Source organism: Lepidothrix coronata, unplaced genomic scaffold (genome assembly GCF_001604755.1).
Source record: "Lepidothrix coronata isolate B3197 unplaced genomic scaffold, Lepidothrix_coronata-1.0 Scaffold175, whole genome shotgun sequence".
NCBI classification, from domain to species: Eukaryota; Metazoa; Chordata; class Aves; order Passeriformes; family Pipridae; genus Lepidothrix; species Lepidothrix coronata.
The window spans coordinates 602370-620996 of record NW_016690355.1 but is presented as its reverse complement, the minus strand read 5'-3'; the positions used below and the strand labels follow the sequence as shown (position 1 = coordinate 620996).

Here is an 18627-nt window from a genome sequence, read left to right as displayed (position 1 = left end):
CTTCCGATCTGCTAGAAGGACATGATGGTTCACTCCAGGTCTTTTTAGGAGATCTAAGCTTTACTTACAGGGGTAGATCTTCCAATATCAATGCAAATGGCCCTGTAGAGGCAGAAGTAAAATGTTCCTTGTGGATGAGGATGCTCCAGGTAAAGCACCAATGTGCACTCGCTTCATGACTCTGGAGCAGTCCTGTAAGAACTGCTTCATTTTCCCCCTTCTCTATGGTTTGAACATGGGATACTTTTGCCTGAAATCCATACTAACAAAATTTTCAAGATCATCATTAGTGTGGGTTAGCCCCACTTTCTGGAGCTAAAAACTCAAGACCATCTTGCTTAAAATACTGATTATTATATTCGTTGCTGTGTTACATTTTAGCAATGCCCATAGAAATAATATATGCTTAAGGCAGACACAAGAAGATTTGTAATTCTTTGTAAGCCCCATCCTTCTGAACTCAGTGTTTCGTGGAGACAGCACAGAGTCCTGTCAGCCTGTGCTTCGACTCAGACTAACAACTTTTGCTCCTGCAAAAACGATTCACATTTTTAATCATCCGTTAGGTTGAGGACTTGTAGATAAATAATTAAATTGAGAAATTCTGGATAGGCAAATGAACCTCGAAGCAATTATAAAACCGTAGAATTTATCAAGTGTAGTGATATTTTTCAGCTATGGAAAGAAATTATCATTAACCATTGTCAAGCACTTGCAGTTTTCTACCATAGGGGAACTTGGTTCTCCCTCAGTTTGTGAGCTGATGTAGTGACAAGCTGCGGAGAGATGACAGATTTCGCTAAGGATTCGGAGTCTGAACACCTGTGCAGTGTCATGCTTTTAAAAATAGAATGTGACAGCAAAACACATCAACCCTCTAATGTCCAAATGGAAACCACAGGGGTTTTTCCTTCAACTTTTATCTGGAGAAATCACTTTCAGTCATCACTGGCCAAGTGAAAACACAAAACAAAAGCTGTTTTGTTGCGGTCCAAAATTAAGAGCAACAAATCGGCACGGTAGGCACAGGTGCACAGAAAACATTCAGTAATCCCCATTTCTTTCTTCTCAGTGCTGTTCTGACGTCCTGCATCTCCAAGGGGTGCAGATTACTAATGGTCAGTAGCATTTTCTTCAGGAAACCCTTGGAGGATGGTTAGGAGAGGACTGTCACCCAAAGCTGCTTTGCATACCTTGGCTTTTGTGTGACTCATTCAACCCTCCAATGAAGCTATCAAAAAACAACCAACACATTTCTTGTTTTCTATAATCTTCTCTCTGGAAGAAAAAAGAAAAAAGAGCATTAACCAAGGGCAGAAAAATAAAGCCAGGCTTGCTTGATTACTGTGTTAGAAGTGTGCAGTATCCTCTTCTCTGGAGGAGCCGACGTCACTGGCAGCATTTGGAGGGAACATCTCCACTGCCCATCTCCTTTAATAGTATCCTTGAAACGTTAATCAAATCTAAAGCATGTAATTTTTTCTTTCTTTCTTTTTTTTTTTTACAGAGGGAACTAGGTTTCCCAGTCTGCCAGAGACTCTGAGCCCACTGCCAGCCTGCTCTGCTCTCCTCCAGGGCTGAGCACAATTACTGGGCAGCACCATGGGCTGGCCAGGAACCCACTTCATCCCATTTTTCCCATTACACAGTGCTAACCTTTCAGTATATTCTCTTTCTTCAGTAAAAGCTTTGTTTTCAAAGATCATATGGTTTTTTCTACATATCTGGTACAATTATTTTGAGATGTGGTTTCGGCCTCTTTTCTATTGCAATACTATTAACTGTCTTAAAAAGGACATTTATTCAGTATTTTTTGACAAGATCTTTATGTGATTGTTTGATGGAGAAATAAGGAATGTCCAGATTTAGCTCTTTTGTGCTCTCATTTATGTATGAGAGAGACAGAAATCTACTTTAAACTCAGATAAGAATTAGCATTTTGGATGACAAAATCTATCACACATGAATGAGTTGCTTCTTAAAATCAACCAAATAAATTAGACTCCCTGTTTAGGAGCATCTGGCACCCTTAGAACCTAGTTCATATAATGACATCTCTCTTTGTTAAGAAGAATTATGTAACAATATGGTTGATTTATTTCAAGATGATTGGCTTAGCAACTTAATTGGACTATGCAGTATACCAGAGCAAAAGAAAAAAAAAATAATTAGCTCATTCATTTGTGGATGACTGGAAGCACTGAGCATCATGCTCAGCTTCTTTAGAGGTGTGCAGCCATTTGATCCTGCAAGGAACCAAACCTTTTCAGCTTCCACGGAACCCAAGCTGATGTTCAGGCATTGAGCCCCAGACAAAGCCCACAGAAACCAGCAAGAAGTTTCCCCTGAATCCAAAGAGCACTTGGTGACTCCTGGAAGGTAAAGGAACCTTCCTGGAGAAACGGCAAGACAAAAATGTGCCTTGAAGAATAAGGCTCATTTTCTTCCTCCGTGGCCTCCCTTTTCCCTTCAGCTTAAACTCTCACCTTCCAAGCTCCCAAATGCTGTTAACATACCAGAAAATTACCATGCTGTATACGAGTTTTATATTCATCCTGGCGCAAAGTTTTATTTCCTCTATTTCCTGGATGACTATATATGAAAAATGTGCATTTGCAACATCATTTGACTGCTTTATGGGGTCACCACCTCTCAGCTGAGACAGAACATTATTATAATTATTATTATTATTGAACATCTTAGTAACACAAAAGTAGCAGTGTTATTTATTGTAATGTGTTCAAATTACTTAATATCCAAATAGTATTTTCAGAATGGCACTTGACAGTTGTTCAGATTTTCAAGATCTCTCCATTTTATTTCAGTTCCAAATGCAGCTTGTGCCAGCCAAGAGACTGCTTTCTTGTGGGCAAATTCCTCTTAAGTGGAGTTAATCACATCAGCTTGTTTCTACACTCTAGTTTTACACCAATTTAAATAAAATTAGAGGTGTGAGTGCTGATTTCTCTTGTGTTGTTAAGCTAAAATACTCTGAGTCCCCAACGATTTCTTTTTCCATTTCTATAATTGAGCACCAAACTCCCCACTTCTGTCCCACCCCCCAAAGCACACAGAAAACAAGACAAAACCCTAAATTAAAATCAGAGTAAGGATTTGACTTACAACATAAAAGAAGAAATAGGGCTGAAATTCCACACTTATCACACCCTGTAGTACCTAGATACTGCTGCACATCTGGTGTGTGAGATAATGTGCTGTTTAGAGACCACAGTATGAACACAGAAAATTGGAAATGAGTTTCAAGTCTTAACACTACATTTCCCCACTTCTGGGAGCAAGCAAGGCACTGTTTTTCACTCTTTTTGTAGGTCATGTGATTTGATTACCCGGGGTTTTTTTTGCTCTGAAAATAATGTAGGCGCTAAGGAAATCAGAAAAGGAATAGTTCTGTAAGAAGTATTTTGTGCAGCACAGCTGAGAAGGTTTTTTATAAATTCCCAGACCATATAGCAAGGTTTAATTGTAATATTATTAGCAGCAGCAAAAAAAAATAAGAGATGCTCACATGAAGTCATGGGTGGAGCAATAAAAACCACATGTACCTTGTTCATTCACTTATCGCATAATATAAATAATCAAAGCCAAAAGCAGTGTTTAGCCATTCTCTGCAACAGAGCATATTCTCTCAGGACTACCTGGTCTTACAATTGTCACAATCACATGTATAGTTATTTGCACGTTTCTAGACTGTAGCTATCAGACAGGAGAAGTTAAATCTGCAGCCAATGTGCTTTCCAGTTATTTCTTACTGAAACCTATGGATGTTTGCATAGGTCTGACTTCTGGCAGGGAATATTTTCCTTGTACAGTCATGTAAAAGACAAGATTTTTATTACTAAAAATGACCCAAACATAGTGCATCTAGCTTTGGACTTAACATAGAGGAAATCAAGTACATCTCTTAACGCAGAACATCAGACTTGATTTGACCTTTTAATACTCACATGTTTCCAAACTGAATGCTTTCCCTCAGTTTTGTGTGTGTGTGCCTGAGTGCCAGTTCACCTGGGGAAGGAGAGGGTTTCCAAGCCAGGGCACAGAAGAGGAGACTGGCTGTCTTTAATGCAGAGCCTGGTATTAGTGATGTGCTCCCAATGTACAGCACTAGGTGGGATGGCATCGGGGAGGAATACAATGAGCAGGGAAGCTGTTGGCGTGTGATGGACACCCTGTTCCCAAATCTAGACCAGAGCAGGAGCAGTTCTCATACCTTAAGGCCCGAACAGTGGTGGGATCATCACGGCCTGGCTACAAGGCCAGGAAATCAGCACCCCAATGCAGACAGAGGTGCCAACAAGAAGCGTAGTGACCCTCCTCCTCCCTCCAATCTGTGCTGCGTTTTTCCCGTGTACTGACCGTGAAGATAAATGGCGAAGAGCAGCTGAGGGAAGCATGCTGTTAGCACTCCAGAGAAAACATCTCCTGCCGAGTATTGAGCAGCAATGAACTGAACATCAAAATTGTTTAGACATTTCGATCCATATTCAGCTATAAGAGTTTCTGCTGAAGTTCGCCTGAGCCCTAAGTGAAGTTGAGCACGAGCCACATACATCTTATCTACACTTAATGAGGTGTTGTCCTTTGCTGGCTGGAAGGACATCTGCCAAGATTTTCTCTTCTGGAGCTTGTTATGGAAATATTAGCTCTCTGTTCAGTGAAGTAACATATCCAAGCTTCTTGTTCTCTGAACATAGGTGATAATGATCCTTGTTTCTACTGTGAGTCCATGCCCTCCTCCATGCGTGGCTTGTGGACAGGAGAAGCTGCTATGCCTCCAACAGGAGCTGGAAGGTTCCCAGCTTCAAACTCAGCCAAGAACAGGGAAACCAGACTTATGCACAAATTTCTGAGCCAAAATCTGTAACAGAGTACTGTGCATATACTCGAGTGAATTTGATGGTCATGTCTGGTCCAGATTAAGTTTGTACCAGTGGACGATCCAGACACATGGGGAATTGGCACAGGGCTGAGCTCCCTTCATCCTTATCCCTGCAGCATTGCAGGCAGGTAGGATAGACAAACAAACCCTTCCTGAAATGGTTCATCACAAGCAACTGGCTCTTCCATAGGTATCAGAAGTTGTAATGCTATTTGATGTAACAAGTTTACTGGCCTGAACATGGAGACTCAGAGATTTATAAAATCACATTTTTATTACTGATTCAGTCATGCACATACATATTTATAGGCTTTGTAATTGATCACATAGGGCAACACATTAAATTTTAATATGGGGGATTACTTCCTGTCCCTGTAGAACCACCTTTTGTATCCACAGGAGGCAGTTTAAAACATTTACAGCAGAGTAGCTTTTATGTCTGTCACAAGCCTATTACCGGCTTTGGTCTAGGCAGCGGTTACATTTAGATTTGTTTCCTTCTTTGATCTCCACAATCTGTGTGAAAACACACATTAGAGTCGAGAAGGATTGTGTGGCTTTTTAAGCCTGGCATCACTTACACATCACAAGTTCTCGTAGCTTCTCCTTATCAGCTCACATCTCATATCTCCTGCTCTAAAAGCCTGCTCTTCCTACTCCCAGTGTGTTTGGGTTTTGAGATTGCTCAGGGCACCTGTTAACACTCATTCCCAAACCCATTCATGGCCAGTGGTTAGGTTTCTTATACAGACTCAGAATTTGGCAATCTGATGAAAAAGACTTCATTTTGTGTTACATCTGTTCAGTCAGTGCATGAATGAAGCAGTGAATACGGGTCTTATTAGGAATCATGAGTCCTTCTGAACTGGTTTATTCTGCTTTTTAAAACATAGTGAGAACTGACTACTACAGAGTGGATATTTTCAGAGTAAACCTTAAATTAGAAAAGTCTGTCTTGAAAGCAGATTCATTACCTGCAAGGGAGGTCAAGACTGTGGTCAACTGAAAAAGAAAAATCCCCAAAGAAATTTGAACACCAAGGTGCATAAGGAACATTTTGGTTTTGTTACCCTACATGGTCAAGTCCTGGAGCAGGGAAGCCAAATGAGTTGTTAGCAGAGGAATGTGGATAGTAGTACCCCTGGAACCGTCCTGGTCTAGCAAAGGTGTCCTTGATCATGGCAGGGGGTTTTGGAACTAGGTGATCTTTAAAGTCCTTTCCCACCTCATCAACCATTCTGTGACTCTGTGATTATCTAAACTTTTGGGGAAAGAATGTCTGCTGTGAGTGAAGACAAATAAGTCAATGGAGCTGATATTTCTCACAGAATGCTTATCTAAACCAACCTCATATCAAGGCCTCTGGGGGGTTTGCAGGTTTGGGATCCAGCTGGCTGTTACAGCCTATGAATCCACTGATGTTTGCATTCCAGTTTGCATTATTTGCATTTAAGGGAAGACTTTTCAGGTTATGCTTTTATATAGCCTTTCTTCTAAGACACCTTTAGTCTGCATCCGAAGAGAACACTTCCTTCTGTCTTGTTTCTAGGATTGTACATTTTCTAGGGTGTGTGTTTCAGACATGTGTGCCTTAAAACCGACGTGCTAAAGTTCCATTTCCCTCATCCACAGCCCTCCTGCAGGTGATTTATCTGCCATCAGTGCTTGTTTCACCAACTGCAAGCACCCTGCTAGTACAGTTCTTTTCCACAACCTGGAAATGTTATTCTTTATATGCCAGTTGGAATGCAGCAAATGCATCGTGGGATGAGACCAAATTAATACTTGGGGTTATGTGCAAAGTAATTCACAATAAAAGAGAGACTGTAAGATGTAAAGATGTGTTGAATGTGCTCCCTTCTTGTTTAATACAGATACAGCGCGTGTGGAGCAAATAGGTTTGAAATTATATTTTTACATGCAAATGACAGCAATTTGTATTAACTCCTATTGTGCTAGAACATAACATTTTCATCTGATCTGTGCCTTTCTGTCTTCAGATCCTCTTTCTGTTCTTACAGTGCATATACAAAGATCCTAGATATTAAATATCTTGTTAAATTCCTGCAGGGGAACAAACCAGGCCTGTGTTATGACATTCTTCCAGGCAAACTAGATCTCAAACTCATCTCTTCTCCCTTTTGTAAACCCAAGTCATGGATTTATTATATCAGGACAGATGACTGACCAATTTATAATTAAGCCTTGTTAAAACTTACATGGTGATTGAATTTCAAATTTAAACCTTGTCATTTTTAAAGTGTTTCAAACTTATCATTTCATTCTGGAATTAACATTTCATGTACCACGCACTGGTATTGGATGGGAATAATGGTCGGGGGGGGTTGTTTTAAAAATAAGTCAGAAACCCCAAGTTTTTTAATTGATAAATAGCTTAAAAAAAAAAAAGAAAAAAAAAAAGCTAAGAAAGATCTTTGTATTTTAGGAAGCTTTGACCAACTAATCTCAAACTGTTCTCCCAATCTTTGAAGTACAACCAAATTCAAGCTGAAAGGAATTCTGTTTTTCCTTTTCTTGGGGACACAAAAGATGGCTGAATAAATTAAAAGGGATTAAAATTGGGTTTCAATAGGACCTTACAGTATGAAGTCACTCTTAGTACACCATTATGCAGTACACAATGGCTGCAGGCGTGGCTGGCTGCTGTTAGGCAAAGGCTAATATTGTTTCACCGTAAAACTTAATAATCAGGCAGCTTCAGTCAATGACTTTCTCTTCTTTAAGAGAGTAATTCGTTTAGGAAAGCAGCATGCATGCGTGTGTGTAGGCAGCAGTGAAATATCTCCAAGTGCCCCAGTCTGCTACCCCATGCTAAGTGGTTTGAAAAGGAAAAAGATTTTAATTTAATTTAGAAAACTGCCGTGGCTTTCCACGCGTAAGGCGGGGAGGGGAGAAGCTGTGAGCCAGCATGGCACTGCTCCCCTGGCAGCCATGGGGGGGACAGGCAGCTCCAGCTCCAGCTTCCACACTGGCTGGGGAGGAGGGCAAACCTCAGCCTTGCCTTCATCCCAAACTGGTGCGATGGTGTTGTCCGGAGCAGGCGGGGAAAGGCAGCGAGAAGGGGCTGCCCGGAACTCCCAGCAAGGGATGGGTTTTGGTGCAGTCCTGGGAAGATGCTCACCCCCAGGCTTTTCCCAAAGGGCCTCCACCTCATTGAAAAGGCACAAGTGGAGGAGCTTCTCCCCAGTGTGCGACCTCCACATCTCCAAAGCAGCCTCAGCCCCGGCCCTCCCCCGGCAGCCTGACCCCACGACACAGCACTTCTTGGTGAGGGGTAACTCTCCTCTTCCCTCTGTATCCGTGGCAATCCAGTGTACTCGTGCACTTCCCACGTGTTTCTGTCACAAAGCTTATAAGCAGAAATATTTTTCTTAGGGAGATGACAAGAATGTACCCAGCAGCTCCCACCGCTTGGGTACATTAACAAAAGCACATGTGGGCAGTAGGATTTCCAGGAAGGAACACTATCCTTGCAGTAAGCTGCAAAATGTGTTTTCTGGAAGAAAGCTTTTAACTTGAGACTCCTAGTCAATCCCCCTCTGTCCAGCTGATGGACTCTTGGATACATCCACACGGAAAGAGCATGAGGAGTCAGGAGGAATCACCAAGAGCCACTGGATAACTCCAGCTAACAGGTTCTTCAGCAGGAATGTGCCCAGGAACTTGGAGTCACCACAGCTTTCCTGAGATGTCAGTGCAGAAATCACTAGGGGCAGCTCTCTTCCGATGGGAGCTTCCCATGCTGAGCTCTGTGGTGACCCTGCCTGAGCCAAGAGTGGTGCCAGGAAAATACCTGCAACTTTAATGCTTTAAACAGAGCATTTCTAACAGCATTTCTAGCATTTTTATTTCATAAATGCTATAGGGTTAACAGAGGGTTAGGGAGGAAACATGCCTTCTGATAAGATGCACTTAGTGAAAGCTGAGGCAAAGTTCAGAAACTTGGGATTTGTTTCTGCTCTCTCTCCGTGTTACAGTTGTCTCCCATTAAAGGCAGTGGAGTCTGGAAGCACACACGTTGTTCTTCAGGAATGGGCCCTTTATCTCCATCGTGTCACTGGCAGGTTGTTAGGAAATGCAGCCTGCAGTGAAGCAACACAAAAATCTTATGCCTTATTTAAATAATGGTGTTCATTGCCTATTAAAATGTAACTTCCTGCTTTAAAACAGGATTAATTAAAATGTACAAGAATGCAATTCAGTTACATTTTATGCTTCAGCCCAGCACATACTTTTCATCACTCATTCCCAGAAGAAGTATTAAGGGCAGCACAGCATTCTCAGTTCTGCCATTAAAAGCACAAATGAGTATCAAGCCTGTTCTTTTCAAAATCTTGGCTCAAGTATCACCATTGTTAGATTTTTCATAACATATTACTTTGGCCATTACTGTTTTGCAAGATAATTGTATCAGTGATCTAACTTTTGACAGGATTCAAAGTGGCTGAAAATAGTTCACTGCAGCACCTTTGTCTTTTAAAGGCCATTTGGGGCTTGTTATTTTAATCCTTGTGCAGCCTGATTTATCACTTCAAACATCTGTCAGCTGTGCTTTGTCTTGAAATTGATAGTGATAGTGTTACTGATTTTTCAACAGCAGCTGGTAGAGGTTCATTAGTTAGGCTCTCAAAGGGAGTAGATAACTGTAATATTTTTCTTTGTTAATCATCTCTTACACGTTGTAATAATACTGAGTTTGAAATCTGCTAGAAATGCACAGCCTCTCTCTGTAACTCGTCAGAAGCATCCTTTTATTCTTTTAATCTGGCTCGATTATTAAAACTCTCCTCTTCATAATGCAGTAAAAAATTGAATAATGGCACGTGAGTATGAAGAGAGAAAATCCAGCCTTTGCTGTGCAGTACCGAGCGAGGAGGGAGATCATGGGGGTCTCAGAGTCCACATCCAAATATGAATCAACTCCAAAGAGGAGATTAACAGCTGTTCCGTAATTGATTTTTAGTTTAAACTCTACAAGGCATACAAAACCTCGTGACAACTTCAGTAAAATCAGGTTCATTTCTAACAGATACAGCAGTTTTCTGTTAATGCACTTTCCCTGCCACATAAAATAGCCCTAATGGTTAACTGTGATTCTTAAAACATTTCCCCCCCAAAAAAATCCTTGCCAGCCTTCCTCCAGCTGAGCACCACAGTGACTCCTGCTCGGAGCTTCCAGGGACCTGAGCATCTGTGAACTCTCCTGCAGCTGAGAGCGTATCAGTGCTACCGCTGGTTCCACCGGCAGCGCTCACCAACAGATAATTACTGCTTGAAATTAGTATTTTAATGAACTGATCTCAGCAAACGTAAAGTGAAATCTCCCAGGCATTAAAGAAATAAGCAGGAGGGGAAATTATTAACTGTAAAGTTCAACAGATGGCTGGTCAGCAGGCGCTGTCTCGGCAGAGGGGTTGAGTGTTCCCGTTTCCATCTGCAGGAAGAGGCTGGTTTGGGTTTTGCCCCTACAAGCTGCCTCAGTTCTTAGGGACAGGGTTTAGTGGGGCTTGGCAGTGCTGGGTTAATGTTTGGATTTGATGATCTTAAAGGTCTTTTCCAACTTAAATGATTCTATTAGCAGCACCTGCAAGTGGAAGAGTGACTTCAGGGGAGATTGAAAACACCTGGGACGTCTCACAGGCTTTCCAGGTGAATAGGAATGTCTTCTAAATGTCTGCTAAAAGTAACTAAATGCCAGACCTTCATTCTAAAAGGACAAGTCTCAGTCCCATAAGATAATACATGTACTAGATAATACAAAATAGTAGTGAAGCTCAGTTCAAAATAGATCGCAAGAGTGCAGCCTGAATTTCAAGGAAATGTGTAGGGTGACTGAAAAAACACCTGAGAATCAGTGGGGTTTATATGTTAGCAGAGCATGAACTGTGTTTTCTTCTTAAATATAGACAAGTTCCTTGGGGTGGTCTGCATCAAGCACCACAGTCATGCCAGGCCTAGGGAGAGGGGTGTGTGGAGAGCAGGAACAGGCACCTAGAGGTGAAGCCCCCTGCCAAAAGAAATGTGACTCCCACCCCAGGCTTCACACGTGCTCAGGCAGGCAGTAGACACAGGCCATCACCAAACAGGAACCCGTATGCTCAGCTCAGGTTTCATCCTCTCCTTCTCAGTTCCCAGTGTCAGAAACTACACTGGAAATAAATGCATAATGATTTTTAAAGTCAGAATTTCTAAACGTCTCTGTGGAGAAGTCCTTCAGAAGTCCCTCCTGGCTAGAACACTCCATTTATATGTCACAGACTCGAAGACCTGTTTATTTACTGAAGGACAGTTGATCACTAACACAGTTCAGGACACTGTGTAGCCAGGCAGGTGGATACTCACCCACCCCACCACAGCATTGCCTTGCCTGTCCTGTTAGGAACCAAAAATTCTTCTTGAACATTTCATATAGATTTATATATACATATATTTATATGCACATATATTTTATATATATATATATAATCTAAGCTTTCTGTATCTACCATAACTGAATTAGATATTTTTATACAAGACTTTTATACAAGACTTTTTTCAGAATTTCACAGAAATTCTGTAAACAGAAAGGTTTACATTTAAATTACTTCCCCACCCTTAAAGAGTGAATGCCTTATATATAGTAAAGGAGTAAAACTACTTAGTGATATCAGAAAAAAATTATAAGACTTACTCCTACACAAACATACAGAAAAGATACCTATTTTTTTAACTCACATATCTCTATTTTAGATTTAAGGGGGAAAAACCCTGAGAGTTTAAGTCTTCAAGAATAGAACTGGTGCACATTTTTTGGCAAGAAACATTTCTCAGAACAAATTTTCTGTTCTCTCAGCAAAAAGGTAGATCAATTCAATTCATGGATATAATTTAAAAGCTATCTATGCTCTAAGCAATTTATCCAATTGAGGCTGGAGGGAATACTTCAGATAACCTAAAACTACTCATCAGGGCTGTGAGAAAGACAGGACATACTTTCCACAAATACATTTTTGAAATAGGAAATCTTTGGACGCTTTATTTTTAATTTTCACTCTTTTCTTCTGCTTCTTCTTCCCAATTTTATTTCTTTACTGAAGTGCTGTTCTAGTAAAATACTATTTTGCTTAGTTGTACAAATTGGAGAATTTTCAAGTGATTTTTTTTTCTGTAAAATACAATACTGAGTTTGAAGTCTAAGTTTTGTTTAAAAAATATGCAAATAAATTGTATCCGGAATTGGAAATTTCTCCCAGCATACCTCTTTTAGATTTGTATTTTTGTCTGTGGGTTATTTGGATGTTATCATCTCATATTCTCATTAAAGATTTCTACCTGCACCCTTCCCAGACTTTAGGCGTATATAGATGCAGACAGATCTTCTGAGGAGTAATGACAGAGCAAACTGCCCTTCATCAGCTTCCTGCTCATCTACCTGGAGAGCAGAGGGGAAATTCACCATATTATAGAGTGGGAAAATAGTGCTGAGTCAAACACTGGCTCTCATGCTTCCAGTTTATGTTTTCTGACTTACCTTCTAGGACAGTTTGAATCTCTTGAAAGGCTAAAAAGCAAGGGAAAGCTTCAGGCTCACCCTTATTGTCATGTCTGGCTGAACATGAGCAGCCGGTGTGAGCCAGGGTGGCCAAGAAGGCCAGTGGCATCCTGGCCTGGATCAGGAATAGTGTGGCTGGCAGGACTAGGGAAGTGATTCCTCCTCTGTACTTGGCACTGGTGAGGCCACACCTCCAGGTCTGGACCCCTCAATTCAGGAAGGACATAGAGGGGCTGGAGAGAGTCCAGAGAAGGGCAATGGAGCTGGTGAAGGGTCTGGAGCACAAGTCCTGTGAGGAGCAGCTGAGGGAGCTGGGGGTGTTTAGCCTGGAGAAAAGGAGGCTCAGGAGTGACCTTATCACACTGTACAACCACCTGAAAGGAGGTTGTAGCCAGGTGGGGGTCAGTCTCTTCTCCCAGGTAACAAGTGGTAGGACAAGAGGACATAGTATTAGGCTGCACCAGGAAAGGTTTAGGTTGGACATTAGGAGGAATTTTTTCACAGAAAGGGTGATTAGACCTTGGAATGTGCTGCCCAGGGAGATGGTAAATTCACCATTCCTGGAGGTGTTTTAGGAAAGACTGGATGTGTCACTTGGCACCACGGTCTGGTTGACATTGGTCAATCAGATCGGTGATCGGTGATCGGTCATAGGTTGAACTTGATGATCTCAGAGGGGTTTTCCAACCTAATTGGTTCTGTGATTCTGTGTTACTGTGTTGTGTCTCTCAGGTATTTAAGCTGTACTCTTGTTTAGCAGTATTAGTTGACTTTCAGACAACATGTCAGAGAATATTAACACCGATACACAGTTTAGACTGCCATTTCTCCTCTTTCCATCACTTTCCTGTTGCACCACTTGGACACTTCCTCAGCAATGCTTTGGAGGAAGCCCTGTCACCAGTCATGGGTAGCAGGACATGGTACAGGAATGATCAATTCCCTTCCATTGGTGGGGATGCCAGTACAGCATCCCTCTGTAGAGGGGGAATTCCTTTGTAGGATGCATTAGTAGGATTACTGCTGTGGTTTAGTTGACATGGTGGTGTTGGGTCGAAGGTTGGACCCAATGATCTTGGAGGTCTTTTCCAACCTTAATGATTCTATGATTCTATTTACAAGCAGAAAATTTAATGGGCTGTGAGGTTCAATCATGAAGGCTTTCTTTTCTGCTGAAGCAGCTTGTCATAGTTTTAACTACAGGAGACAGGGCAAAATTGTTAAAGTAATCCAATTATATTAGTCGTTGAACAAGGGGTTTCTCACCACCTTCCCTGAGTGAAAAAAAAAAAGGTAGCAATAGCTGTATGAGCCTTTAAAACTTTCCAAATTACAACCTCACTAACTTGGAGGACTTCAAGAAGTGTGAGTACCCTGCCACCATTCATCTAGAGATCAGCACTCCTGACTCCCTGCTCTGTTTTCCCCCCATATGGATATCTTTGCTGAATTTGTCATGCTGAACTCCACAGTCCCTCTTTATCACCTGTTTCAAAATGAGACAGAAATCAAGCAAGTGGACTCTGAATTTCTGACTTAATTTTATCTTTGCACCAGAGTATTTTAAACAGTCCATCATCGCCCACAGGAGAGAGAAAGCCAGGCACAACAACCTGCTGGTGTTTGTTTATTTATTTACAGCTTAGCAAGGGAGAGGTTGTGCAAGTGTAGGAAAGTGTTTCAGTTGCCTGGAGAGTGGGGGCATCCTTAGTTACTTCAGTCTCTCTTCTGGATATTCACATCCCACCACCCCCATTAGCATGAATATGACCAGTAGTCATATTCCAATCCCATTTTTGCCTGTGTGCTGCTCACAGCTCTCCTTCCAGAGCCATGTAGGGCACAGAGACCCTGTGCTCAGCCCCCATTTGAGATGTCTTTTGTAATTTCTTTTGTTTTTCAAACTTTGTCAAAAGTAAATCCCTGTTCACTCTGTCCTTCCCCACAGCTCAGCTCTCAGTGGATTATGGAATCATAGAATGGTCTGTGTTGGAAGGGACCTTAAAGCTCATCTCATTCCAACCCCCTGCCATGGGCAGGGACACCTTCCACTAGATCAGGTTGCTCAAAGCCCCATCAAACCGTCCTTTTTGCTTCATTGAAAAGCAGCTTTTTGATATTGGGGCAGGCTGACCCACACAATTTTGTTTTCTCAGGGAAAATCCATAAGCTTCCCAGAAGAATTTTGGGGAGATGGGATCAAAAATTAAAAATTTCCAAGCAAAATCCAGAGGATGTGTTTGGGCAGCTGAAGATTGAGGATTATTAAGGATTTTTCTGCGTGGTAGCCTAAGTTGTTAATTCACAGCTTCCACTCCTGGCAGAAGCTGCAGTGGTAAATGAAAGTTAATCCATCTTTCAATCATGAAAGCACATGGGCTGATAATATCCTGAAAAATAGGGCTGTGACTTGATGGAACAAACATGTTTCTTTTATACAGTTCTGCTGAAAGATGTTGCTTAACTCCCAAATTCCTCGAAGCATCCCTGACAGCAATCACATCTGCTGCCATAAAACCCACCACGGCCTCTGTCTTTGGAAAAAAAAGTATTTAATAATCAGTAAAGTTCAAGCTCAGCTTTTTGTGATGAGTTATTAGAACCCGTCATCATTTTCTCGGGGGAAAAAAAAAAGGCTAAGAGGCTATAATGGAACACCATTTTATGTTTTTTTTTCCATTTAATTGATGATGGGCTGAGTTTTTATTAATATTTCTGGGCTCCAGCATAAGATGCTGAAAAAGCTAATATGAGATCATTGTATCTGGTTAATGTGTGTGCTTTGCAAAATTGATAAGGCCTGTCAAGACATAAATTATTTAATATTTGATAAATGTGTGGAAATCACTGAATTTTCAAACAGACAAAGCAGAGTTATTTCTCTCCCCCTCCATGCACCCCCTTCAAACTGGGGCTTTTGTGCAGCTGCTTGATGATGCTGCGTTATCCTCACGGCCTGTGAGGCTCCAAAATCACCACGGGGAAGACAGAGAAGGGTCCTCTGCTGCTGCAGAGGGGACACAAGTATAAACCCATGGGACACTCAGGCACAGAAGCAGCAGAGAGTGAAGAGACCACTGGAATCGTCCCCCAGTATGAATTGTTCACTGGTGTAACTGGGGGCAAGAGGAGGTGACTCAACACGACCTCCCTCCCACCACCCCTTCCTCTCCAGCAGTGGGATAAAAAGCTCCCAGCAGCACCAGTGAGTGGCCAAATGGTGCTTCAGAACTGTTTATTCCAACAGACTGGTTCATTTCAGCTAATTGCCAAGAGTTTTTAAATGGTTCCTAGCAGGGGTGAAGCCAGAGGAATAATTGCTGGTGATTGATGAATAACCTGGATAAAATTTCCAAAGCATCAAAACTTATTAACTCTTGCACAGGGACACCTGCTTTTATTTAGTGCCTTGCCCACAGAGAAGGACATGGGAATGAGTTCCAAATGAACCCAAATTTGGGCAAATAGAGAAAATAGAGCATTTATTGATACCAGTGTCTCAACAATGCAGGCTCATTTCTCAAAAATATCTCATGGTAAATGTTATTTAACCCTGTGTGGCTCTGCCATGGTCAGGATCATGCATGGAAGAGGGAGGTTTTGAAGAGTAGTCACCACCTTTCAGAGAAGGGCACAGCAAGAACCAAAGGTTTAAAGTTTAAAACTCCATAAACATAAACCACATCACGGTGGTTTTTTGAGCTGTTCTCGTGGCTTATGTAGTGAAAGAAAACAGCAAGGCACGCTGTGGATACAGCACATCTGGATGGGTCCCAGTGCTTCTTACTGGAACACATCTACGGGCTAATGGAAATTTTAGGGTAACTGGGTGCCCTTTTACAGCCTCTGTAATAGGGAAAAAGATTAGGTGATTTCTTCTGTTTGGAAATTGATGGTTTGGAAGGAATGGGAAAACGCAGGTGCAGCAGAGGAGAACTCCAGCAATAGCCATCTATTTAAATGGACACACTAACCTCCCTGAGCTAGTATTTTTCAAATACCCTACCAGCAATATTTTTCACTATAGAGATGCATTATAGTGAAATGGAAAGATGCTGAGGAAGTAATTTTTTTCCAGCATGTGCTGCATTCTTTTAATACAGATTTTTTTTTATTGCCCGGAAATTGCTAAAGCAAAGTGAATAAACATATGAACAAAGTGCATCGGCCTGTTCTCGCTAGGAGCAAAATGTGACCATCAAGGGAAGGGCCTTTGGGTTCTCTTATATTGCAGAAAGGTTTATTCAAAACAGGGGAAAAAAAATCTGCACACCACAAAGGTTTTACATCACAAAAGCACAATTATTATTCACATTTCTGAACAATGCTCCCTCATTCGTGCTCCTGAATCAGGCACTGAGCAGAACAGGGTGGTTCTTTGTTAGACACCTTTTTACTAAACATTTGCAAAACACAACCAATATACCACCTCGAGCCCACAAGGTCCCTTCCCTGCAGCCCACTGAGCTGACAGCTCTGTCAGCCTCTGAATCTCGCTCCTCTAATGAAATCAGTGAAACAAGACAGCACCAGGATGGATCAGAGTCAAAAATTAAGGCTGGGCAACATTGGAGAATCCCACAGCCTGAAAAGTAGTTCAAAGAGGAGGAGGAAAAAAATACTTAAATGCAAGATACAACTTTTAGCAGTGGCTGGCGATTGCTGTCTGGGCTTTAAACAGGGGTATTACGTCCTTATAATTCAACTTATCAACGATTTCATGTTCCCGTCTTATGAAAGCTGTTGTGTTGCCACGTGAAATAGCCCAGGTCACTGTACCTCCGGGGGTGTGTTTCATTATCCCATGAGTACACCTCATTTGGTGTAACACATACATAAATAAAAGTAGTAGTAGCCTAGCACAATGCAACTCTGCGATTTCACCATCACGGTTTTGAAATACTTGTGCCCTAATACGTTATTGATGTGGCAAACCCACCTGGTTGTAGCTGCATTGATGTTTCCCACCCTTCCGCCAGCCCAGACCTTATACCCACATATTTCTTCTTTTTCTATCAGAGCCTTCAGCAAAGCACCGTCGGGAAAGCAATGCCCTGCTTTCTCATTTGGAGTGAGAGCCCCCTGAAGAGACATACATTGAGCATTAGCTGTAGCACATGACTCAGTATCCTCTAGATCTCCTCATAAAAGGCGAGAGGAGAAAAGCCAAAGAGCCATTGCAGGGATTTCAATAAACATTGCAGAAGACAAGTAGCCCAGAAGGACAACTGAGTGTGTTCCTGTGCCCTTGCCAGAGGACAGTCAGAGCTGGGTGCAGACACAAGCAAAGCCAGAACCGCCTGTGAATCAAACAGCTTCATTTCTACATCATTTCACCTTAAAATTTCCAATCACTTTTCCTATGGCTCAGTTACTAACAGCAATACCAGATATAGGTGCACATGGTTTGAATGGCATTTTAAGTAGCACATCATTTAGCTGTGCAAACACAGAGGAAAGTTTCTGATATTCCAGCACTGCCAGGCCCCTGGTCCCAACTGCAATCTGGAAATGCAGCAGAAAAGTCTCTTTTTTGTGCTTCTCAAGGCCTCAGGTCAGATTTGGGGTGAAGGATGGGCAAATGTGTGCAGCACTTCTTTCTTCATCTGAGTAGTCACTGCTTTGCAGCAGAGGAGTGGTTTCCCTAGTAATGGGGGTGGCCAGCTGTCCTTAGCATCACCAGGCTGATTTTGGGCTTGTGCAGGCTTAAGAGTGGCTGAAAAAACACACATAAACACGGCAGAGCTTCACCAGGAGCTTTCCATCACAGTGGAAGTGATGCTTCCCCAACATCATTATGACAGTGCTATTTGGGCCGGTACAGATCAGCATCTATCACTGTTTCCATTAGAATCTCCTATTTTCCTGGGTTCATAGCTCAGCCATAAAAAAATATAGGATAGAGGCAGAAAGTTGACATACAAGGTCTCAGGCTGAGAGTGATCACTGTTGTCTTTTCTTCCCTCCTTTTTAATCTGAGGAAGGAAATAACATATTTCTGCAGAGACGCACCTGACCGCTGCATTTCCATCCAGCCATGGATTTATTTATAGTGATAAATAAGTGAGAGGACAAGTGGAATAGCCTTAAGCTGAAGGAGAGCAGGTTTAGATTAGATATTAGGAAGAAATTCTTTACTGTGAGAGTGGTGAGACCGTGGCACAGGTTGCCCAGA

At 41.9% G+C, this 18627-nt stretch overlaps 2 protein-coding genes across 3 annotated transcripts in view; one reads left to right on the top strand and one right to left on the bottom strand.

The window, feature by feature from the left end:
• NXPH2 (neurexophilin 2) overlaps positions 1-18627 on the top strand; it is a 36131-nt gene that overhangs the window by 14735 nt on the left and 2769 nt on the right. The window lies entirely within an intron of this gene.
• Positions 8931-18627, bottom strand: part of SPOPL (speckle type BTB/POZ protein like) — a 63181-nt gene continuing 53484 nt past the window's right edge. Inside the window, exon 11 of the mRNA XM_017830202.1 lies at positions 8931-9003. Coding sequence (XP_017685691.1) covers positions 8976-9003 — 28 coding nt within the window. The 3' untranslated portion in view covers positions 8931-8975. The remainder of the gene's footprint in view (positions 9004-18627) is intronic.